Source organism: Solenopsis invicta, chromosome 4, assembly GCF_016802725.1.
Source record: "Solenopsis invicta isolate M01_SB chromosome 4, UNIL_Sinv_3.0, whole genome shotgun sequence".
Lineage (NCBI taxonomy): Eukaryota > Metazoa > Arthropoda > Insecta > Hymenoptera > Formicidae > Solenopsis > Solenopsis invicta.
In genome coordinates, this window is record NC_052667.1 from 15,197,375 (window position 1) to 15,223,085 (window position 25,711).

Consider the following 25,711-nt stretch of genomic DNA (forward strand, 5'->3'; position numbering starts at 1 on the left):
TTGTTTACTCGCGCTATTATTTCTTCTAGAACATCGGTCGCAATCTGCACGGAAGTTTGCGGGATTGCGCTAATTGAGCGTCGTGCTGTTTCTCTTAACAGCCACGATTAGTTCGGAGAGGGCGTGTCCGATGGATTGAACATTCGCTTTACGAATTATTAAATTATAATATTTTTGAAACACATTAACGCTAGGAATCGCACGGTGATTGCTCGCTCTGCTCGGAAGTTTTTCGAAGGCTCGCTTGGTGATGGCTGCTGCTGGTTGCTTCTCCCTCGTAGGCTCGTTTTCGCTTGCGGCTGCTGCTGCTGTCGTAACGTTGTTTCTTGTAAGCTTGTTCCTGCTAAGCAACTGCTACGGTTGTCGTGTCGATCCCTCGTAGTCTCATTCATCGGCACCTTTGGTCCTTGCAGCTCCTCTGCGTCGGCGACTCTGGTTGATCACTGGATACCTGGTTTCTCTTTTGATGGTTCACAGTTCTCGGTTTCTCAGCTCGAGTTGTGGCTTGGTTTATTAGCTTCGTTTGGTAGCTCTGTTGCTCTGACTTGGAAATTTTTTTTTGCTCGTGACGCTCGGCGTATTCGCTCGAGTTACGGGCTTGGTTTGTTAGCTCGGCCTATTAGTTTTGTGGCTTTGCAAAGCATGTTTTGCAAAATCAGGCAACCTAATGCTGAGCATGAATTTTTGACTAGTTGCTGTGTACTTGCTGAAAACGTTGTAACGACCGTACTTTGCGCACGGACGGTTGGCGGTGCGGGAACGGGCGCGAAAGATTGCCTGAGGGAATTAGACTTCGTTTTGGTTGGTGTAAAAATAAAAAGCGTTTATTCAGAACAGAAGAGACGAGGCGAGATTAGTATACATCTTGTGCACATACAATCAGTGGTACGCAATAATATCAGCGGTGTGGTTATGAAAAATACAGAGACGCGGTCGGACGGAAGTCTATTGCGGAACTTAAACTAATAACTAGAACGCGCGGACGGACGTGACAATGAACTTCGCGGACGAAAATACGAGAAGCTATTTACAAGATTGTATACACAAAGCACCTGCTACGCGAGACACGATTTGCGGAACGTCGTCGCGTTATTTTCCTGGAAACCAGGCTGCCTTGCTATTGTGGCCGTGAAATTGTCGCGAGACGCGGTGCGTGGTGCGGTAAGGCGAGGCGCGTACACTTACACGGATCCATGTGGTCGGAGTCGGTTCTTCGCGCGGCCCGTCGCGAGGCGGTTAAGACCGCTACAGCGATCGCCGGAGGACACTACCTCACGCCAAGTGCGCTTGGTGGAGGCACGGAGCACTGTACCCCCTTACGCAAGGTAGCGTCGGTCTCAGGAGGGGGAAAGGATCGCTCTTTGTCAAGTGGCTTGATAGGGCCCAAGTTTTACTTGAACCCGTTGCGGCAAGTCGGGAAGCGAAATCGGAGTCGGAAGCGGAGTCGGTTGCGAGCCAAGTATCTTAGCAGAAACCGAGGCGCTCGATCTCGGTAGCAACCTGGGGAAGCTTCTATTCGGCGGATCGGCCAGAAGCGGACAAGGTCCTTGCCTCCGGCGAACGTCGCCTCATATACCCGAGAATCGAGGCGAGGGGATGTGCGACGTGTTACGGTGGAGCGGTCCGGCGGCAGCTGCGAACGGCGCGGGAGCGATCGCTTGTTCGCTCCGTTGTCGGTTATTTTATTAGGTGCTATGTGCCGATAATTGCCGTCCGGCGGTTGTTCGGCCGAACGGCTCGGACGGTTAGGCGGTCCAGGGGGGATCGGAAGGCGGTTCGTTACAACGTTACGCATAGTCATACGTATTTAACAACATGAGAGCAGATTTGAGACATTTTATGTCAGCAGATTCAAAGCAAACGGATAGCAACTGTAGCTCATTCTGTTGCCAACAAAATGACTTCTATTTGTGGAAAACATTTTGCTTTCTTAACCCTTAAACACACCGATCCCGTAAAATATATAAATACATTTTTGGATCTGGAAGATTTTTTCAACTTTGAGAAGTTATAACTTTGGTTCTAATCAACATTTTTCAACAAACTTTTTTTCACATGAAAGTTCAGAATCTCAAAAATATGATTGTATGATCGGCTTTGCCGAAAAATGATTTGTTATTAAGTTGTAAAAGAAAAACCATTAAACAAAAATTAGAAATTGTTTAAAAATCCACTTTTCCTTTAAAAAATCATATCTCCGCAACAAAAAATTTTTAAGAACTTTCAAATACGGTATTTTAAAGATAAAGAGTCATACTTTAAAAAAAAATTATGATATTGTCATTTCTTTTAAAAAGTATATTTATATAAAAAAGAGAATATGAGGTATTTTTGGGTGTCTAAAAATCCACTTTAAAAAAAAATTATATCTTTGCAACGAAAAACTTTTAAATACTTTGCAATACGGCGTTTTAAAGCTAAAGAATCATACTTAAAAAAAAAAAATTATGTTACTGCCATTCCTATTGAAAAATATACTTACGTAACAAGGCGAATATGAGGTATTTTTGATTAACTCAAGGTGTCTAAAATTGAAAATTGATATGTTTGATAATATATTTCGGACCTTATGCAAAAATTCTTTTTTTCACGGCACTATAGTATTTTAACTTTAGACAAAGTAACACACGCGTACGGATCTATTTGAACGTGTTTTGTCCAGTTTTTTTATATAAGATTACTTACAAAAAATTTTCACTCACACATTATAGAGGTCCTATTGACCCTAACAAAACTTTACTACCGTGTTGTCCGAATTCTAGTTGACCAAAAAAGTTGATCAACTATATCAATTGAAAGAAGAGATTTCAAACTTTTTTTATGTTCTGGTCCGAACTTCCTATCTCATTCCGTCTTCACACAGCAAGCGATTGAAGCCTCATATGAGGTCTCTTAGACTCACTTATGTGTTTAAGAGTTAACCGTTTTCGACAACATATGATGATAATAAAAAAAGACAATAATGTTGTATTTTTGTCGTTTATTTGTTAAAAATAATAAAAATATTAATTATTGTCTTGTAGCCAAATAAAATTTCAAAAATGATTCATTTGTTTTTGTGCGCGCGTGTGCGTGTGTGATTGTGTGTTTGCGCGAACGTGTGTAACGTAATAATTAAACAAGAGTAAATTAATTATTTATTTGTTTTATATTTCTATACGGACTATTATTGATATTAATAAACAGGAGTAAATTAATTATTTACTTTTTTGATATTTCTATACGGGCTAATTAATAATTTTTTTTTTTTTTTTTCTATACGGACTATTATTAATATTAATATCTATTAATAATAGTCCATATTGATATTAATATTAATAATAGCCGGTTTTCTTTATTGTCATCATGTTGCTTTTATGTTGTCGAAAATGATTGATAAAGCAAAATGTTTTCCACGAATAGAAGTCATTTGTTTGGCAACAGAATGAGCAACAGTTGCTCTCTGTTTGCTCTGAATCTGCTGACATAAAATGTCTCAAATTTGCTCTTATGTTGCTGAATACGTATGACTATGAGTTACGTTTTCAGTAAATACACAGCAACGAAAATTCATGCTCAGCATTAAGTTGCTTAATTTAGCAAAACATGCTTGGCTATCAGGGACGTTGAAATTAAAAGTGAAATAAACGAGGTCTACAGATGTACTGTTCCACATGAGGAAAGTCGCAAACCCATGTTGAAGCCTGTCACAGAAAATATAGGGTTGGGTTAGGTTAAGTAAGTAGGGGAGGGAATGCGGGGAAGGGACGGAGCCCCTCTTCCGTCAAAGCGTTTGTTTTTTATGCAAAATAGTACTGAAAATTAAAAAATGTTTTGTACTTATATTTTTGTGTACGACAAAATTGGGGGTAACCGTGCGTTGGCTATCGACGATGTAGGCTATCAATTTGAAAGCACCTGGGGTCCTTCCAAATGTAACGTTGAAATTAAAAGTGAAATAAAAAAAGCTAAATAGTACTTCAGGTACAAGTCGAAACTGTGTAACATTGTGTCACTATGTTTGACTGTATTTCGTTGTTAGAAAGCACTTTTAGACTGCCGAGAAAATAAAATGAGATGAGTTATCAAAATAACCGTTTAGCATTGGGCATTAGGTATTATAACTGGTAAATTTGATTAATTCTTTTCTATTTATCATATTAACCAAACAATTTAGAAATTATTCCTAATAATCTATTATTATGCATAATATAACCAATTAATTAAATTTACCGTAACATATATACTAAACGAAATTGAGAAAATAACAATACAAATTAATTTATATGTTTGGAAATGAAGAGTTTTACAGTTAACTTTTGTCCATCTACATAATTCTAAATGTCAGATGTGAACTGAGCATTTGCCTTAAGATTAATGAACAAAATTAATGGAGGGTTAATTACGTAAACTGTATATAAAATTATAACTTTATTAGGTAGACGATATTGCTGAAGAAGTAAACAATGCATCGAAAAAATATTCTGTTATATTTACATCTGGTGGTGTTGGACCTACTCACGATGATGTAACTTATGAAGCTGTAGCAAAGGCTTTTGCATTAAAACTTGAATTACATCAAGAATTGTTTGACATGTACACCCAATTAATTCCCGGTCAGCAAGAAGTAAAACGACTTGCTATTGTTCCTAATTCTTGCAAGATTATCAACATTCATTCTACAGGTACATATACATTTTTCTTTAAAATTTGTTTTAATTATATGTGATGTTTTATTTTAAAAATTGTCATGTAATTTCCGATGGAAAAATTGTAATAATATTTTAATGAAATTTCCATGACATTTTGTTGAATTTCATAAGTTCTCTATTTTGAATTTTGTTTATTTTGGAACATTTTGACTAGTGATTTTATAAAAAATTCATTATAAGTTTCAATAAATTATCATTAATTTGTTATTATGGAGCATTTGCAATTTTTTTATTGCAATTTTATCAAAAATTCTTTTCTACAATTTTTATAAAATTTCTTTCCTTTCATTAAATAGTATTAATACAGAGAAGTCGCCAATATTAGTACTCTATTTTGGATAATATTTTTTAAACAAAAATTAAAATGAAAATTTTGAAAGCATAAATACAAATTAGAATCTATTATCAAATGGTATAATACACCAGTTTTTATAATATAATTTTTATGTACCTTAATAAGAGAGGACCGGCGAGAACGAGTGCAGAATCGGTACAATCGCAGTAACTCGCTAGATATCAGAGAAAACAAATACAACCTATTTGTAATTAAAATCGTAAATAATTAATATTATAAATCCAAAAGGTCCGTACATCCAATGCAAGTCACGCAAATTAATAAAAGGACTGACTTGTTCGAACATACTAAGTGCCTAGTAAATGGAAATGGATTGAAAATTTGTAATCTCTTTTAATTCATTTGAATACATTTTGGAGTAAATACAGCAATTAAGTCATTTCAATCCTATGTTGCGGATTAAAATGGATTGAATTAGACACAAAAACTTCTTTTAGATTGAAAAAATGACTTTATTTTAATCCCGTGTCATGGATTAAAATGGTTTATATGGCACGCATAATTTATTTGGATTGAAAAAAATAGAAATCCCATAAATTCAATCTCATTTTGTGGATTAAAATGATTTTGAAGAATTTTTAAACTTTAATTGGATAGAAATGGATTGATGTAATTATTGCCGAATTCAAATTCTTGATTTTTAATCCATTTTTATCCATTTTAAATATTTTGAATCCATTTCCGTTTGTTGGGTGATAATATCTAAAAGGTGTGATTGAATATCCTGATTAAAAAACAATAGGAAATGAGAAAAAAATTGTATTGTTTTGAATCAGATTTTTTAATCCGAGTTCTCAATTATACGATATATACGATACGATATATTGGTTGTAATCTACATTACTGATACGCTTTTAGTTAGGTTAAGTTAGGGGTGAGAAGGGTAAGATGATGACCTTAAGGTTTGTCGATTTTTGCTAATTTCTGTGGTAATGTAAAAATAACAATCTATTTTTTTACTAACAATCTATTTTAATTTACTAAAACCTTGTTTATCATCAGTAAAAATTAGAAGATGTTAAATAAACTAGAATTTTTTAAAATTTAAATTATTTTAGGACATGTCAATTTCGTCATTTTGCCGCCATATACGGCAAGATGACTTTTAATACCGAATAAGATGAAAAACAGTCAAATAAAGGTAAAAATGTTTTTATAAATAAAAAAAATTTATTATAATATAATAATCTTATACAATTTTGATATTACAACGTATTTAAAAAAAAACGTAAATAAAACGAAAAATATTTATGGAATGTATAAAAATAAAATTAATAAAATTGTGATATATATTACGATACATATTGCGATTACAAGTTGCGTTATATATAGTTAGAATGCTGTTAAAACTGAAAAAACTAATGCACAAATGTATTACCTTGCCTATGCACAACTTTCGTTATCTTACCTCCAGTCACCGTGTTTATTTGTTTATGAAAGATGTTGGAGCGATGGCTCGCCTTTCAGCAGTCATCGCTTTTGCTTGACGCCCCTCGAACATCTGCCCCCTTGCACGTCGATAGCGGGGAGTCGCGGAGTGGCGAGATCCTCTCTCCCTGATTTTGGGTGGACCGAGTAGCTTGTCGGGGGGGGTTCCGCATTTCTGTGCGCGGCTCTCTGACTCTTTCGCTCTCGTCTCTTTGCGAAGTACGCTACGCGTTACAAAGATTTCCCGTGCTAGCACAAGCGCACGTTGCAGTTGTTTTACTAATTTAATAAAGTGCCTAGTGTTAAATCAGAAGACTTGTACGTTACTCGCGAGCTTAGTCCATCCAAGCAACGTTCGAGGAATTTAACCGGCGTTTGTCAACGCGCGGCAATTTTCCAACATTATTTTTGGTCCTTCGAGCCGGATGGCCAATCTCACCACGAGAACTGCAATAAGTTAAGATTGATACGCCTACGCCTAGACAGGTGAGCTACGAACGCTTAGAAGATTACGGACAGTGCCGTAGTTGCCAATCGTTCTAATAAGTAAAAACGGAGAAATCGCAATAACGAGCAGGCTACGTGGAAATTCGTAGTGCGCATTATAGTTTGCACGCACCCTTTACGTGCCTGGATTAGCTTTCGCCCGCGCGTGATACGTCATAGGGAGCAGTGCCACAAGTGCTGTCTCTACAAGCGGACCGCTCTGCGCGTTGCGCGTGTCCCGTCGCCGAGCGTCGTTTACTCCACGCTCTGCGCACACCTCGCCGACAAACGTTGCTCGCTCCGCGCACGTCACGCCTAGAAACGCTTTTTGCCCCGCGTTCTACGCGCATCTCATCCACGAGCATCGTTGCTCCGCGTTTCGCGAGCGTATTGTCGTCGAGTGTTGCTGTCTCGCGCTCCGCGCAAGTCGGATCGACGATCACGACGCATCGCTTTCCGCGCGCTTCACCCGCCCTTGTCGCTTATTTCACAGCGAAGGTTCGCTCTGTCTACTCGTTACGCTCGTCTCTTAGGAGCTGACTTTGGACGGACATCTCACGCTGCAAAATGGAGGCGACAATTAAAAAACAGATGACCACGTCAGGATATATTGGTCGGTTTTGAGAGGACCTCGTCAAAATCGGTAAAGAAAAAATGACACGCGCTTATCTGACGTCTCGCCTCGAATTGCTCAAGTCCTACTGGACGAAGTTTCTCGACGCGCATGATGGCCTTCTAATTCTTGACAAAATAAAAACTACAGATTACATAAAGGATGACGTCTATACTACGACGGAAGAATCGTACATTATCGTGAAATCGCGTATTAGAACCTTTTTGCAGAAAACGGGCGATATTAGCTTTTTGTCTGGCAATGCAGAGGCGGCGTCGATGTTGTGGCAGATTCAACTGCCGAAAATTCATTTGCCCACATTCAGTGGAGACCAGCTAGAATGGAAAGGCTTTAGAGACTTATTCAAATCACTAGTACATGAAGTTGCGGGAATCACGCAGATTCAGAAGTTACAATATTTGAAGTCGAGAGAAGCGGGAGAAGCAGCGACTGTCATATTAAGCATCGACATGTCCTCCGAAGGCTACGCGATGGCCTTGGATGAACTCGTGACATGGTACGACAATCCACGAATTCTTTTAGCGAATCACATGCGCGTTTTGCTGACGAGCACGCCTACAGCAAAAGCCTCAGCCTTGGAAATAAACCACTTAATTAGTACCGTGAATCAGGCGGCATGTTCCTTCCGGTGGACCAATGGAGCGATTAGTTTAGATAAATTAGATTCAGCCTTAAGATTGCTTTGGGAATCGTTGCAGGAGTCGCGTCAGGAGTTTTTGACTTTTGACGAACTGAAGACATTTCTGCTTACCCGTGCGCGCGCGTTGGACGCGGTTTAGCCACGACTGTGCTCCGTAGCCGCCTCGGCCAAACCCAAACAAAGTGGAAAACAGGATAAAGTTTTGTCTTATTCCGCCATGACAAACGAAGGATCGCAATGCGTTGTATGCAAGACGCGGCACCCGTTGCAACTTTGTAGTAAGTTTAAGGCGCTCTCAGTCGAGCAGGGAGTAGGCGCGAAAGTCTAAGGCTTGCTTCAACTGCCTAAGTCCGAGTCACGCGCTGACAGCTTGCACTTTAATTTATCGTTGCAGTTTTGTCAGGAGAATCATCACTCGCTCCTGCACATAAGCGCAACAGAACCGGTCATTAAGACAACAACACTATCGGATTTAGCAACTCCAAATACGTCGGCAGATAAGTTGGATGCTCAGGACTCCACTACAAAGGTAGCAGCGTTGTCAAATGCGGTCAATGGTACCGTGTTGATCGCGACTGAGGTAGTCACATTGATTGGAGGGCGGCCGATCGATAAGAGTCCGAGCACTCTTAAACTCTGGATCGGAGGCGTTCTTTATTTCCGAACGCGTTGCGCAGCATCTTCAACTGCGACCTCGAAGGGTAAATGTTACTGTCTTCGAGCTGCAGGGAGTACCCACAGGTAAACCGTCGCAGGCAGCCTCGCTTATGGTAGGCTCTGACAGACGCCCCTCGTTGCGAATTGTGTTGCCCACGGCATTTATTGTACCAAAACTAATGGAATTTACACCGACTCAACAGGTTGACAAGAGATATTGGCTGCATCTCCGCGGCCTTCGGTTGGCGGATCCCGAATATGATAAGCCAGCGGCGGTGGAGGCTGTTCTCGGCACGGACATTTACGCTCTACTCTTTGAGGGCGGCATAAAACATGGAAAGCCCGGGCAGCTTTCCGCTTGTTTGAGCGTGTTTGACTGGGTACTGACGGGTGCGCTAACTTCCGCTAATTCCTAACTATCGAGTAGCGCCCGCAGTTATCACGTAACTGTCGCGTCCGACCTCAGGGAGGAACTTCAAGGTTTCTGGGAGTTAGAGGAACTCTCCGACAATTGTGTCCTCACGCCGGAAGAAACCTCTTGCGAGCAGCTCTTCATGAGCTCCCACACGCGCGACTCCGACGGTCGCTATACAGTGCGCCTGCCGCAACGCGACATTTTGTTGGATCGCCTGGGAGATTTTCGTTGCGGCGCTCTTCGGTTGCTGCTGGCGACCGAGCGTCGTTTGGGTCGCGATTTGGCGCTCAAAATTGTCTATATTGACTTTATGAATGCTTACTCTGATCTAGGTCACATGGAGCCGATTAAGGAGACAAGCGAGGGTACCTGCGGTGTGTACTATTTGCCTCACCACGCGGTGGTTAAGTCCTCCGACGCTGGCAGAAAGATACGCGTAGTATTTAACGCCTCCTTTCGGACCACCACGAGGCTATCTTTGAATGACCTGCTGTTATCTGGTTCGAAGTTGCAGTCGAACCTTTGGCTCGTGCTGACCCGCTGGAGGTTGCATCGGTTTGTCTTTACCACGGACATCATCAAGATGTTCCAACAGATTCGGATCAATTCAAAGGATACGGAGTTCCAGAGGATTTTATGGCGGGCGGACCCTGCCAAGGAAATTCAGGCGTTTAAGTTGACGACAGTCACTTACGGCACAACGCCTGTACCATACCTAGCGATCAGGACTCTGCTCCAACTGGCGGCTGACGAGGAGCACAGGTTCTCCCACGGAGCCTCCGTCATCCATTCGAACACGTATGTCGATGACATACTTGCTGGCGCAGACACGCTTTCAGAGGCACTGGAACTCAAGCGCCAAACAGAGAGTCTACTTCAGGCCGGTGATTTCCAGTTGGCCAAGTGGGCGACTAATCACCCGTCGCTGGGTCCAGATGACAGCATCACGGAGCGCCTCTTCCAGAGCGCAGATAGCGTGGGTACCCTGGGCGTTCTGTGGACGCCTCAGGACGACACCCTTCGTTTCAGAGCGGTTTCGGAACTGGGGGCAGAGCCTAATGCTCCGTACTATCCAGTGTGGCCAAGTTGTTTGACCCGGCCGGCTGGTTGGCTGCGGTGGTCATCACCGCTAAAATTCTCACCCAGGACCTATGGATTAAAGTGGGATGAATCTCTTCCAGCCGCCCTGCGCGTTCACTGGATGCAGTTTACTTCAAGCTTATCTTGTTTAAATTCGTTGCAGGTCCCGAGGTGGACAGGCATTCAGGAGTGTTTAGAGCTGCATGCGTTTTTGGACGCCTCGGAGCGGCAGCTCCATATACTTGCGGGGCGTCGGCCCATCCGGTGAGGTGCACACGGCGCTCCTTGTCGCCAAAACTAAAGTGGCGCCAATTAAACCGCTCTCCATTTTACGGCTCGAGCTGTGCGGGGCGCTGCTTGCCGCAAGGCTACTGGATCGTAGTGCCAAGGCGTTGCGACTAGACGGATGCACGCAACATGCTTGGATAGACGCCAAGGTGGTGCTCGCCTGGATACGGGCGCACTCATCAAGGTGGGCTACCTTTGTGGCCAACCGGGTAGCCGCTATCCAGGAGTTGCTCCCGACCGATTGCTGGCATTACGTTCTCTCGGACAAAAATCCCATCGACTTGGCCACTCGAGGAATTCCGGCAACTGAGCTAGGAGACCGGCGCTCGTGGCACGGGCCTTCCTGGCTCGGTTGTATGCTCTGACGCCCGACAGCGGTGAGGTCCAAGAGGAGACTGAGGAACTGCGCGTTCAAGCATCTCATGCTGACTGTCCCAACGACAATGAGTTTCTTTCCCGATTTTCCTCGCTTACGCGTTTATTACGTGTCTCCGCTTTCTGTCTCAAGTTCTTGCGCGGGGCGGCGTGAACAGGAACCGATCAGCTCGCCGCAAAGGAACTGCATCAATACCGACTCCGTTGGTATCGCATCGCGCAGCAGCTGAACTTCGCTGAAAAATTAAGGGCACTTGAGCGCGGCGATCAGGTATCACGCTGGTCGTCCCTCTCAGCCTTGCGACCGTTCCTGGATCATAACGGGTTGATCCGAGTCGGAGGATGCCTCGGACACTCAATTCTGACTTATTCGAACGACATCCAATCGCTCTCTTGAAAACGGGCCATCTCTTGCTGCTGCTCGTACGAGATGCTCACATTTGGACACTATATGGCGGTCCCCAGTTGACATGCAGCGTGTTGAGGCGGCAGTTTTGGATCCTGCGAACAAACTCACTCATTCGAGGAGTCGTTCAAGGAGTCGTGCACGAAGTGTGCCTGTTTAAGAGACGCCACTGCTCAACAACAGATGGGTCAGCTTCCTCACGATCGAGTACAATCGTTGCGCCCGTTTTTGTCCTCCGGCGGACTATGTCGGACCACTGCAGCTGCGCGCTTCCAAGGGACGTGATCAAAAGTCCTACAAGGGCTTTGCCCATTTGTCTGCCTGTCGACGAGGGCAGTGTATTTGGAGGCAGTATCGGACCTCACCGCAGGCTCCTTCTTAGTAGCATTCAGAAGGTTCATCTCGCGTCGGGGACACTGCGCACGACTTCTGAGCGACAATGCGATTAACTTCAGAGAAGCTGAATGCGAGCTCCGCGACATATTCCGGGAGGCTTTGGAATTCTACAAGGAGTGCGAGGCTCACTTGGCTTCACGTGGCACGGAGTGGAGGTTCATTCCCCCGTCCGCGCCCCATTTCGGCGGACTTTGGGATATCGGGGTTAAGGCAACCAAATTTCACCTCCGACGCGTGATGGGAGATCAACTGCTGACTTACGAGGAGCTGTCAACGCTTCTGTGCCAGGTAGAGGCGTGCCTTAACTTGCGGCCTCTCTACCCGCTGAGCAACGACCCATCGGATCAACAGACTCTCACTCCGGGCGACCTATTAATCGGCGAGAGTCCGGTTTGCATTCCGAAGCCCCCACTAGCTCCTTCCAACACCGGTGTCTCGTTACATACACGTTATAACCTTATTTCTAATATGTGCGACAATTTTTGGCGTAAGTAGTTGTCTGAGTATCTCAGTCATCTTCAGCAACTTGGAAAGTGGAGGAGGACCTCCGCTAACTTGAGGCCGGGTACTCTGATCCTTCTCAAGGATGAGCTCCTGCCTCCCGCCAGATGGTCCTTGGGGAGGATCGTCAACACCCATTCAGGGAAGGATGGATTCGTCCGCGTCGTCACGGTCAGAACGGCAACTTTGGAGCTCCAACGTCCGGTGACCAAAATCTGCCCACTGCCACCAGGACCGCCGAAGCCAGCCGATGAATTTGACGCTGCCGATGGCTAACGAGAGGGAAGCGGAGAGGCCCGTTCTCCTATTTTGTCTTAACCCTTAAAGACGTAAGTGGGTCTGAGAGACGCCATATGAAGTTTTGAACGCTTGCTATGTGAAGACGAAATGAGATAAGAGGTTTGAACCAAGACGTAAAAAAAGTTTGAAATCTCCTCTTTCGATTGATATGGTTGATCAACCTTTTGATCAACTAGAATTCGAACGGTACGGCAGCAAAGTTTTGTTAGGGTTAATGCGATCTATATACTGTGTAAGTAAACCTTTTTTTGTGAGTATTTCACATAAAAAAGCTGGACAAAATACGTTCAAACAGGTCGGTTTGCGGATGTTACTCGCATATACTCTGTCTAAAGTTGGAATACTATAAAATGCTGTAGAAAAGGGAGTTTTTCCGAAATATATTATGAAACACATCAATTTTCAATTTTAGACACGATTTAATTAAAAATACTCCATATTCACCTTGTAACATAAATACATTTTTTAGTAGAAAGGACAATGATATAATTTTTTTTGAAAGTATGAATGTTTCTTGAAAGCTTTAAAACGCTGTATTATAAAGTCCTTAAAAGTTTTTTGTTGCAAAGATATGATTTTTTGAAAGAAAAGTGGATTTTGGACCTATTTCTTATTTTTGCTTAATGATTTTTCCTTTATAACTTCATAATAAATTATTTTTCAGCAATACCGATTGTACAGTCACACTCCTGAGATTCTGAACTTTTATTACAAAAAAATTGTAGTAAAATATTGATTGTAATCAAAGTTATAGCTTCTTAATGTTGAAAAAGTCTCCCAGACCTGAGAATGTGTTTCCGTATCTTACAGGATCGGTGTTTAAGGGTTAATTTAAATATTGTATTATTTTGACATAATTTCTAGTTGCATTTTAATTTAAACGAAAAAGAGAAAAGTTATTCCAGATGTTATTCCGCATTTGTAAAAATAGTAAAAAAACAATTATTTTATATATTTTTATTATATATAAATAATATTCTTTAATTATATATGTTTCATGTTTTCGATAACGTATACTGACCTTTCAATTAAGGAAAGGCGAACTTAAGAGTCGTGCTGGGTCTTGTGCGATCAAAACAAAAACAAAATAGATAAGTAAACGTTTTGATCTTGATTCAACGGTCTTCCTTAGTACAAAATTTAGAATCTATAACAAGAAACATTATAATTACACATCTTATCCCAAATTTGAAGAATCGAATTAACTGATAAATTAAAATCTTACCAAATATGAAACAGCGACATTCGCTTACAAAAACGTGCAGACAAGATATGTCGGAATTGCTTTAATCTAAGAGATAATTTCGAGGACCGTGTCAAGACATTGTTTTCGGAACATGAAAATAGTAAAACAGTAAAAAATGCAACTTAAAAACAATATGTAAAAATTGCAATTGAAACAAATACTAATAAATTAAACTAAAAGAATTTAAAGTCAAAATATAAAACTAATAAACGAGAACAAAAATAATAGAAATAATAAATTGAAAGCTGTACAAGTCAAAAAAGTAAAATTGTAAAAAGAAGATAAATAACATAGAAAGTCAAAGAAATATAAAATATAACTAAAAATAAAAAGAAATAAATATAATAAAATGAAATCTGTACAATTCAAAATAGTAAAACTGTAGAAAATAAATAGCAATAAGAAATTGTAAAAATATTAATGTAAATTTGTTCAGAGCAAAGCAAGAATTTTGTTTAGTTTCAGCATGATTACTTTCCGTATTTTTATCTTGAGCATTTCTACCGGCCGTGTTGCTCCACGATAGCATCATGCGCGAGCACGCTCATGTCCGCGTGATTCTTCACGAGCGAAGCCAATCAGCCGTTTCAACGCGCCACGGCTGATCATCGAATGCAGAGTTCATTACCCGCGCTCCAAACCGCCGGGCAGTTTTTTGTCACTCGGCGTTAAAGCAATATTGATCGGTTAATCTCTATCTCATCAAGTTCTATCAGTTGCGGTTAATGTTACTTTTATCACCTCTCATTGCACTCTTTTGTACTCTACTTCTTGTTCAAATAAAATCGGTTTGCTACTCGACATTGTAACTTCAGTGAAATCGTTCCTTTTCCGCTCATCTTCAAGTTTATCTCAACAACTTATCTAAACAAAATCATACCTGTGAGTTCCGAAAATTATATCTTAGACAATAGTTGATACGAATGACACAACACAAATAAGGAATGAACGAAAGAGAAATATTAAAACAGAAAAATAGGAGTGAGAAGAAGGAAGAGATAAGATGTTAAGGAAGGGAAATACGTTCGAGAATTGGAGGATATGCATCAGGAAGAAGTTCGGTATCACTTTGTTTATTGAGTTCTTTTTGTTATTTTTTGATATTAGTTTTGTATCTCAGATATCGATCTTTTTACAAACAATAATTCTTTATTTAAAATTTCTACGTTTTCCTAATCAAAATCTTAATTATTTGCGATACAATGTTTTGAAATCATTGAAGGAGATCTAGCTTTTCTGATATCTATTTTATGTTTAGAGACTCTCGTTTTTAACTGACGTTTTGTCTGTCCCACATAAGAAGACTCGCAATCTCTACAATTGATTTTATAAATTACATTGTTACACAATAGTCGATCAATATGATCTTTTCCCGTAGTAATAAACTTGTTAAGTTTTAATTGAGAATGTAAAGACTACATTGCAGTCATACTTATTAGGGAACGACAAAAATTTCTTACATACCGAATTGATGTAAGTGTTACGTCCAGCCTTAAAGAAAACATGGTTAAGGAAAGGCCATTTGAAATTTTGGAAAGGCAGGGAAGGACGCAACAAAATCTTTAACTCGTGGCTGTACTAGACGGACATGAGGGCGAACGCACTTTTATGACTCTGGAAACTAGGTCACGATACGCTTTAACGCTCTTTCGAGAGTTGTGTGATTGTCGGTTCTCATTTGAGTCAGAGAAACTAATCTCTTTAACTCGAAATCGGACTTCGTATTTTCAATGTACATTAATTGTCATTGCGTTCTCAGAACGTTATAACTCTATCTTGCGTAATTTCATGTATTTTGGTCTCAGCGCTTAAGAGGCTAACTACCTAGAGCGCTCAATAAATGATGATTTCTATCTCTCTCTCTCTCTCTTCTCTCTCTCTCTCTCTCATTTCTTCCCTTCTTGTACGTTTTAAAAGTGCTACTTTTAACTTGCAAATGTTATTTAAGTAATGTAATTTGCATTAACTTTTATTATTCGCGGACGTATGTACATTCAGTATAATAATGTAAACTTACTTGAAGATTTTACGGTCATCCCGATATTTGACGGCCGGATGACAAAGATCGAAATTTGACAAGTTAAATGTAGCATAAATAAAGTGACAGAGAGAGAGAGAGAGAGAGAGAGAGAGAGTTTAAATAGGAATGTGCTGTCCGACCCGTCATACGTTAACTAATTCTTCTTGTAACTTGAAAACTAAGCTCCCGACAAATTTTTGCAAAAGGAAAAATCGTCTCAGAATTTGATTATGAATATGCCAGCTTTGGGACCAATAGGTTGTTTTGAATCATCTTGTGCGTGCGTGCGTGCGTGCGTGCGTGCGTGCGTGCGTGCGTGCGTGCGTGCGTGCGTGCGTGCGTGTATATATATGTAGCTTTGGTATATTTTGAGGACATTTTAAAAAGTCTATCTATAAGCATATAATTAGAAAGATTAGATCGTGTTTAGTCAATATATATATATATTTATATATTAACTAGATGATTATATATATATATATATATAAAAAATCATCTACACCGTTTTTCTTAAAAATAGATACGATTTATCTTATATGGTCTAATTCAAGGACATATTAGTTATTGGCAGCAATGGGTTAATATGAAGACATGTATATATTTATTTATGGGCTATTATAGAGACATGGATCTATAAAATTAAATTTTTGTTAAAATCAATATAACGTGACCACAGTAATGTAACCTAATAGTTACAGATAGTAATTATGCTGAATTTTGCATAATATTAACCGTTTTGCATGTATGGGTAATTTTGAGGACTTCGGAAATGTATTTTAAAAGTCCACAAAATTATCCATCCGTGTACAAAAATACATAGTAATTGTATTGTACTTCACTCTCAACTACTTATCTATGAAAAATCATTGTAAGCAATATTGGTGGTTATTTCAGATTCAATATTATTTTGCTACATATTCATAAATTTTAGTGGATTTAATACGATTCATGTAACATTAAAAATAAACGTTTATTTCAAAAATTTTAATTAACATCGTTAAATGCTTCGAAAACAAAATTAGACATTTTCCAACAATTTAAAAACGAATTACGTTCATAATTTTTATTTGTAGCAAATTGATAAATGGATTGTAACAAGAGCATGCAGGAGAGTAATACCTGTCAACTGTTACGTTAGAATAATTTAAATATGGAATTATTTAATATAAATATGACTATAATTATAATTAGGAATGTATTAAGTTTTCGCCAAAATATGTTCCTATAATAATAACCCATACGTACAATTCCTGCAAAAATATGTCCTCATAATAGCCCATACGTACAATTCCCGCCAAAATATATGTCCCCACATTAACCCATTACTAATAAATACAATTTATACCTTTGGTATAGACTCTACAGGTTCAATCGTTTGCAGATTTGAGAAAAACGGTTTAAAGATAATTATTAAATATAACTACATGTTCACTTTAAAATTAACATTGTTAAAAGCTTCAAAAATAAAATTAGACACGTTTTAGAATTTTAAAAATGAATTACGTACATAACTTTTATTTGTTGTAAATTGATAAATTGGATGCAAAAATAGCATGCAGGGGAGTCATACCTGTCAACTGTTATGTTAGACTGACTTACATATGGAATTATTTAATATAAATATGACTATGGTAATAATTATAAATTTGTTAAGGTCTTCAGTACTTTCTAACCGTTGTTCAATTACATCACTATTGCAGATATTTACGTTTTAAAAATATACTTACAATATGTTTAGCAATTATCTCGGTATCATTTTTTTCAAAACAGCAAACGATTGAACCTATATAATCTATTTTAAGGCCATAAATATGTATTTAATAGTAACAATGGATTAATATGGGGACATATATTTTGGCGGGAATTGTACGTATGGGCTATTATAGGGACACATTTTGGCAGGAATTGCATATATGGGCTATTATAAGGACATATTTGGGCGGGAACTACCTTAATACATTCATAATCATAATCTTACAATTAGTCATATTTATATTAAATAAATATTTAAATCAGTCTAACATAAAAGTGGACAGGCGCAATTCCCCTGCATGCTATTCTTTCAACCGAGTTATCAATTTACAACAAATAAAAGTTATGAACGTAATTTGTTTCCAAAATGCTAGAAAATGTCTAATTTTATTTTCAAACCTTTTAACAATGTTAATTTTAAGTTGAACATATAGTAATGTTTAACAATTATCTTTGAACCGTTTTTCTCAAAACTCCAATGATTGGACCTATATAGTGTATATCAAGGGTATGAATATGTATTTATTAGCAACAATGAATTAATGTGGGGACATATGTTTTGGCGGGAATTGTACGTATGGGCTATTATAGGGACTCGGATGTATATAATTAAATCTTTTTACGATTCAATGTAACGTGAATCAAACGATGGGGTGACACCCTTTTGGACACAGCATGATTGGACACCACCACTCACAGCACTTGACCAGTGGAAAAACTCTAGATATCGGCTGCTATGAATGGTGGTGTCCAATCGTGCGGTGTCCAATCGTGCGCACCCCAAACGATGTCATCCAATAGCTATAAATTATAGTTATGTTGTATTTTGCATAATAATAATAATCAATTTGTATAACTTTTAACATTATTAGCACAATATTCTTTTGCACACAGATGGAGATTCCATACAATAATTTAAGGTTATACATCCAAGTCCCCATACGCACAATTCTGGCCAAAATATATGTCCCCATATTAACCCATTGTTACTAATAAATCTTTGTTTATGGCCTTGAAATAGATTATATAAATTCAATTGCTTGCAGTTTTGAGAAAAACGATACAGAGATAATTGCTGAACACAACTATATTTTCAAAACGTAAATATCTGCATTAGTGATGCAATTAAACAACAGATAAAAAGTACTCCAGAACTTAATACATTTACAATTATTACCATACACATATTTATATTAAATAATTCCATGTTTATGTCAGACTAACATAACAGTTGACAAGTATTACTTCCCTGCTATTGTTGCAACCGAGTTATTAATTCACTACAAATGAAAGTTATGAAAGTAATTCGTTTCTAAAAAGCTGGAAATTGTACAATTTTATTTTTAAAGTTTTTAACAAAGTTAATATTACAGTAAACGTATAGTTGTGTCCAACAATTACCTTTTAACTGTTTTTCTCAAACTAGAAACGATTGAACCTGTATAGTCTACTTCAAGGGCATAAAAATGTATTTATTGGCAATAATGAGTTAACGTGGGGACATATATTTTGGCGGGAATTGTACGTATGGGCTATTGTAGAGACTTGGAAGCATAACCTTAAATCCTTGTATGGAATCCTGATCTATATCAAAAGAATATTGAGCTTATAATGTTAAAAGTTATACAAATTGATTATTATTATGCAAAATACAGAATAACTTTAATTTATAGCTATTGGGTGACATCGTTTGATTCACGTTACATTGAATCGTAAAAAGATTTAATTATATACATCCGAGTTCCTATAATAGCCCATACGTACAATTTCCGCCAAAACATATGTCCCCACATTAACTCATTGTTGCTAATAAATACATTTCCATGCCCTTGAAGTAGACTATACACGTTCAACTGTTTGTAGTTAGAGAAAAACGGTTTAAAGATAATTGTTAGATACAACTATATGTTTACTTTAATATTAACACTGATAAAAGCTTTAAAAATAAAAGTAGACACTCTCCAGCATTTTAGAAACAAATTATGTTCATAACTTTTATTTGTACTAAATTGATAACTCGGTTGCAACAATGGCATGCAGGGAAGTTATACCCGTCAACTGTTATGTTAGACTGACATATAAAATTATTTAATATAAATATGACTATGGTAATAATTCTAAATGTGTTAAAGTGTTGAGTAATTTTTAACCATTGTTCAATTGTATCACTAGTGCAGATGTTTACGTTTTGAAAATATATTTACAATATGTTTAGCAATTATCTCGGTACCATTTTTCTCAAAACAGTAAACGATTGAACCTATACAATCTGTTTTAAGGCCATAAATATGTATTTAATAGTAACAATGGGTTAATATGGGGACAGATTTTGGCAGGAATTGTACATATAGGTTATTATAAGGACATATTTTGGCGGGGACTACCTTGACACATTCATAATTATAACCATAGTCATATTTATAAAAAAGAATTCTATATTTAAGTCAGTCTAACATAACTGTTGACAGGTGTGACTTTCCTGCATGCTATTGTTACAACCGAGTTAAAACAAATGAAAATAATGAACACAATTCCTTTTTGAAATGCTGGAAAATATTAAACTTTATTTCCGAAGCTTTTAACAATGTTAATTTTAAAATGAACAGATATATTTCCAATATATGTATCAAGATAGTTTCCGCCAAAGTATGTCCCTATAATAGTCCATACGTAAAAATAGCATCAAAATATGTTTCCATACTAAGCCATTATTGCTGATAACTGTAAATTGATAAATTGATTGCAACAACAGTATGGAGGAGAGTCACAACTGTCAACTGTTATGTTAGACTGATTTAAATATGGAATTATTTATTAAAAATATGACTATGGTTATGATTACGAATATGTTAAGGTACTTCCCGCCAAAATATGTCCTTATAATAGCCCATACAATTCCCGACAAAATATGTCCCTATAATAGCCCATACGTACAATTCCCGCCAAAATATGTATGTCATTTCATTAATCCATTGTTAATAATAAATACATATTCATACTCTTGATATACACTATACAGGTTCAATCGTTTGTAGTTTTGAGAAAAACGGTTCAAAGATAATTGTTAAACATAACTATATGTACAACTTAAAATTAACATTGTTAAAAGGTTTGAAAATTAGACACTTTCTAGCATTTTAGAAACGAATTACGTTCATAACTTTTATTTGTTGTAAATTGATAACTTGGTTGCAAGAATAGCATGCAGGGGAGTTGCACCTGTCAACTTTTATGTTAGACGGATTTAAATATTTATTTAATATAAATATGACTAATTGTAAGATTATGATTATGAATGTATTAAGGTAGTTCCCGCCAAAATATGTCTTTATAATAGCCCATATATACAATTCTCGTCAAAATGTGTCCCTATAATAACCCATACGTACAATTCCCGCCAAAATATATGTCCTCATATTAATCCATTGTTACTATTAAATACATATTTATGGCTTTAAAATAGATTATATAGGTTCAATCATTTGCTGTTTTTAGAAAAATGGTACCGAGATAATTGCTAAACATATTGTAAGTATATTTTCAAAACGTAAATATCTGTAATAGTGATGTAATTGAACAACGGTTAGAAAGTACTGAAGACCTTATGAATTTATAATTATTACCATAGTCATATTTATATTAAATAATTCCATATGTAAGTCAGTCTAACATAACAGTTGACAGGTATGACTCCCCTGCATGCTATTGTTGCAACCAAGTTATCAATTTACAACAAATGAAAGTTATAAACGTAATTCATTTCTAATATGCTGGAAAGTGTCTAATTTTAGTTTCTTAATTATAGAAGTTTTTAACAGTGTCAATTTTAAAGTAACCACATAGTTATGTTTAACAATTATATTTAAATCGTTTTTCTCAAAACTACAAACGATTGAACCTCTGTGTAGTCTATATCAAGGGTATAAATATGAACTTATTAGTAACAATGTGTTAATGTGGGGACATATATTTTGCGGGAATTGTACGTATGGGCTATTATAGGGACACATTTTGGTGAGAATTGTACGTATGGGCTATTATAAGCACATATTTTGGCGGAAACTACCTTAATATATTTGTAATCAGAACCATAGTCATATTTATATTATATAATTCCATGTTTAACTTAGTCTAAGATAACAGGTGTGACTCCCCTGCATGCTATTCTTGCATCTAAGTTATCAATTAACAACAAATGAAAGTTATGTACGTAATTTGTTTCTAAAATGCTAAAAAGTGTCTAATTTTATTTTCGAAGCTTTTAACAGTATTAATTTTAAGGTGAACATATAGTTATGTTTAACAATTATCTTTAAACCGTTTTTCTCAAAACTACAAACAATTGAACCTATAGATTCTATATCAAGGGTATAAATATGTATTTATTAGTAACAATGGGTTAATGTGGGGACATATATTTTGGTGAAAATTGTACGTGTGGGCTATCATAGGGACATATCTTGACGGAACTATCTTAACACATTTATAATTATTACCATAGTCTTATTTATAATTAATTATTCCTTATTCAAATCAGTCTAACGTAACAGTTAACAGGTGTGACTCCGCTGCATGCTATTGTTGCCACCGAGTTATCAATTCAACAGTATCTTTTCCTTGTTCGTATCCGACATTGGTAAACCAAAATATATTGACCTGATCTAACAGTTATTTACACGTATCAGTACAAAGTGTTTACAGGTCGTCACGGAGAGATCAGTTTGCAGCAGTCGCAGAGGTTAAGCATCGTTCACTGGGGTTACGACTTGGATGAGTGGCCGCTCAAAAATTTTCAAAAAAGTACCTGAGAATTTTTCTTTACGAAAAATGTAGTTTTAAAATACAAAAATATTGCTCATTAAGATTACGTGGTGAAGTAATATAATATTTATGCGGATATTTTGAAGAAATTATTTATAGAACACGTCTAATAGTTATCTAATTTAGAGAATACAAAAACGTCGAATTGATCAAATTTTTTACATTTATACTGGTATTTTAAACGTTGATATGACGATTATTCAACCTGTTATTTCTCAGTGGGTTGTTTATAAATGTCGTAATGGAATTGTAAGTTGGTTATTTGTTTACATTTGAGATGTTGTGAAAAAGGCTCTGCACTTTACACATTTCAAGGAACTTAATTTTCAATAAAGTAAGATCCCGATTACAATTAATCTAAGTCTTTAGTACAACATTGTAACAATATTAAAACTGAATGCTACATTAACAGAGTTAAAGAAACAAATACTTGAGTTTTCATTACGACATTTATAAACAACGCTCTGACGCGGACCATAGTGTATTACATTGACCATACTTGTACTGCATCATTTTTGGCTGTCAATTTTTGTACCTGTGCTACACAAACCTGATCATCATCGCATATGGAACTCACTGAGGATGATCCAAACCAGAGGATCAAAACTTTTGTAATAATTGTTGTCATTTACATTAATCATCACCCGAACATTCTGTGTTGGCTCTTATGGCATTTATACGTTATTTGATTTAACTCTTCAAAGCTTTTCTTATTTTATGTATTTTTAAAGTTCATAGAATTACAAAGCTAGAATTAAATCCTTCTACTTCATGTTTTCTTTTGGTATCTTATAATACATGGATTCAACGCTATTTTTCCTATCTTAAGATACTAAAGCAAATGTAAAAAAATTCATGAAACTTTTGTCAATATGGTAGTTAAAGATTTCATAGTTATTGATTGTTCTTATAGAAAGATAATCTACTTTACGTAGAGATTTTACGTTTCAAATTATATTACAAGGTAAATATGAAAGAGAAAAATAAACAAAACAGTTTTAGGAAGTTAGAAATATGTAAAGTTATCTAATATTATCAATAATACATTTACTATTGTTACAATTATGTAATTTGCAAGAGAAAATCGTGCAAATTTTATTTTCCTTCTTTCAAGACTTTGCTTTCAGCAGGTTTAATATAGAAAAAAGTCATGAATATGAACTAAGGGTTTTTATTTTTTTAATTATCTGATTAGCTTATGTTTTTATCAGTATTAATACAGTGCAGTGTTGATGCCGCTTTAAAAGGAATGGACCAATATTGGTGACTTTCCTATAATTTTTCGTTGAAATTTTTTTACATTTTTATTAAATTTTTTTTAGCACTTTATTTGGTTTTCAACAAACGTAGAAAATAATCATTTGAGTGAAATTAATTAATGTTAATATTTTGTTATAATATAACATGTATCTTAAATCTTTATTTTTTTCTACAAAATCAAAGCGATACTATTTCTGTATTTTCATTAAAAAATCTTTTTATTCCAACCCTAATGATAGTATCTTCAATTTTTTTACAAAATTTAAGTGATGCCACTTTTGTATTTTTATTAAAAAATTTTATTCTAATCTTAATTTAAGTGGTATGTATTAAAAAAAAATAATGATATCTTAAAATGATATCTTAAAATTGTGTATAATCTAATTCAATCTAAATGATACGTATTTTTCTAAAAAAATATCTGAAATATTTAAATTACAATTATAATAGGATATATTGTTCCTATTTCAAATGGTTATCGCTTTAACTTAAAAAAATATTAATAATATTATTTTGATAAATGAAGTCTAAGTAGAAATGAAGTCCAATCTTTGTTTTACCAATGAATAATCTTTCTGTCTTAACCCAAATGGATGTATTTAATTTTAAAAATTTTAATAAAATATAATATTTAATCTCAAAGAATTAAAAAAGATAATAATACCGAATAAGAAAATTTTATCGAAAAAAAAATTTTTAATGTACACCAATGGAATTTGATTCTGTCCATGGGGAAATTTTTCAAACTAAAAAGTCGCTATCCTTTTCCATATTTTCAGTTTATGATTAACGTAACGACCAATAAGCTTTAGTCATTACATTAATCATAAACTGCTAGTATGTAGAAAGTGGTGACTTCTCAGTTTAGAAAATTTTCCGATGGACAGAATCAAATTCCATAGGTATACTGTTACCCTTTCGCGGCACTTGAATTCACTCACGGCACTCGCGTTCTTGTTAAAAAAAGGAATTTTTATTTGTAGTTCATAAAAGGAATTTTATTGATACGGAAATACAACGGAACGTTTCAAACAGATCTAATATCAAAACACCAATCTTCTAAATTCTAAACAAACAATCGACGGCACGTTGTTACGGAAATCCCTCGCGTCAACTTCATGGCGACTTTTTTTGCGCAGTTCTAAGAGCCAATACAACACGAGCTCAAATGTACACCCAGCGACTTTGATTCTGTCTCTGGAAATTTTTCAAACTACTAGCCACATTATCGTAAGCAGTTCCTTTTCCGTAGTATTGTAATTTCTCTCCGTTTTATTAAGTATTCTGCTAGCGTAGGCTATCGGTCAGTCCCTTGATTTACTACACCTTGTGAAAGCATCATTCCATTGCACAGTCGGATGCATCCGTTGTTATCAAGAACTCTTGCTAAAAGTCCAGGTAACTTAATATCTGCGTAGTCGTTAGTTTATTTTTCAATAACTTGAATGTGTTTTGATGCTCTATAACCTAGACGAATTTTTTGTCCTTTTTTGTCAAGATGGTCAATGGCTTCATTATTGTCGAAAATTTGAATATAAATTTTCGGTAATACTCAACTAGGCCTATGAATGATTGAATATCTTTAACTTCTTTTCGGTGCGAAGAAATTTTTTACCGCTTGCAGCTTATTGCATCCGGTCGTATACCATGTTGCGTGACGATGTATCAAAGGTATGTCACTTTTTTCCGCAGAAATTCATACTTTGTTAAGCTGGAGTTTCAAATTGTTTGCCTCAGCCTCCGAACTACTGCGGTTAAAAGATCATTGTGCTCCTTTAAGTCTGTAGATGACTATATCATCTAAATATACGAAGCATTATGAGCCTTGCAATCCCGTTTTAGTTAATTTGGAATTAATTAACTTTTTGAAACGTAGCGGACGCATTTTTGATTCCAAACGACATCCTATAAACCACTGCTCACAGGGCATAGAAAACGCCGTTTTATTTCTATGCTGTTC

The 25,711-nt window shown here is 36.7% G+C and overlaps 1 protein-coding gene across 2 annotated transcripts in view; it reads left to right on the top strand.

Annotated features, from left to right (window-relative positions):
• The window catches only part of LOC105196714 (FAD synthase), a 261,018-nt gene that overhangs the window by 117,283 nt on the left and 118,024 nt on the right, over positions 1–25,711 (top strand). For both annotated transcript variants that reach the window (XM_039448481.1, XM_039448480.1), the window contains exon 3: positions 4,418–4,664. In XM_039448481.1, the coding sequence (XP_039304415.1) occupies positions 4,418–4,664 (247 nt within the window). The remainder of the gene's footprint in view (positions 1–4,417; positions 4,665–25,711) is intronic.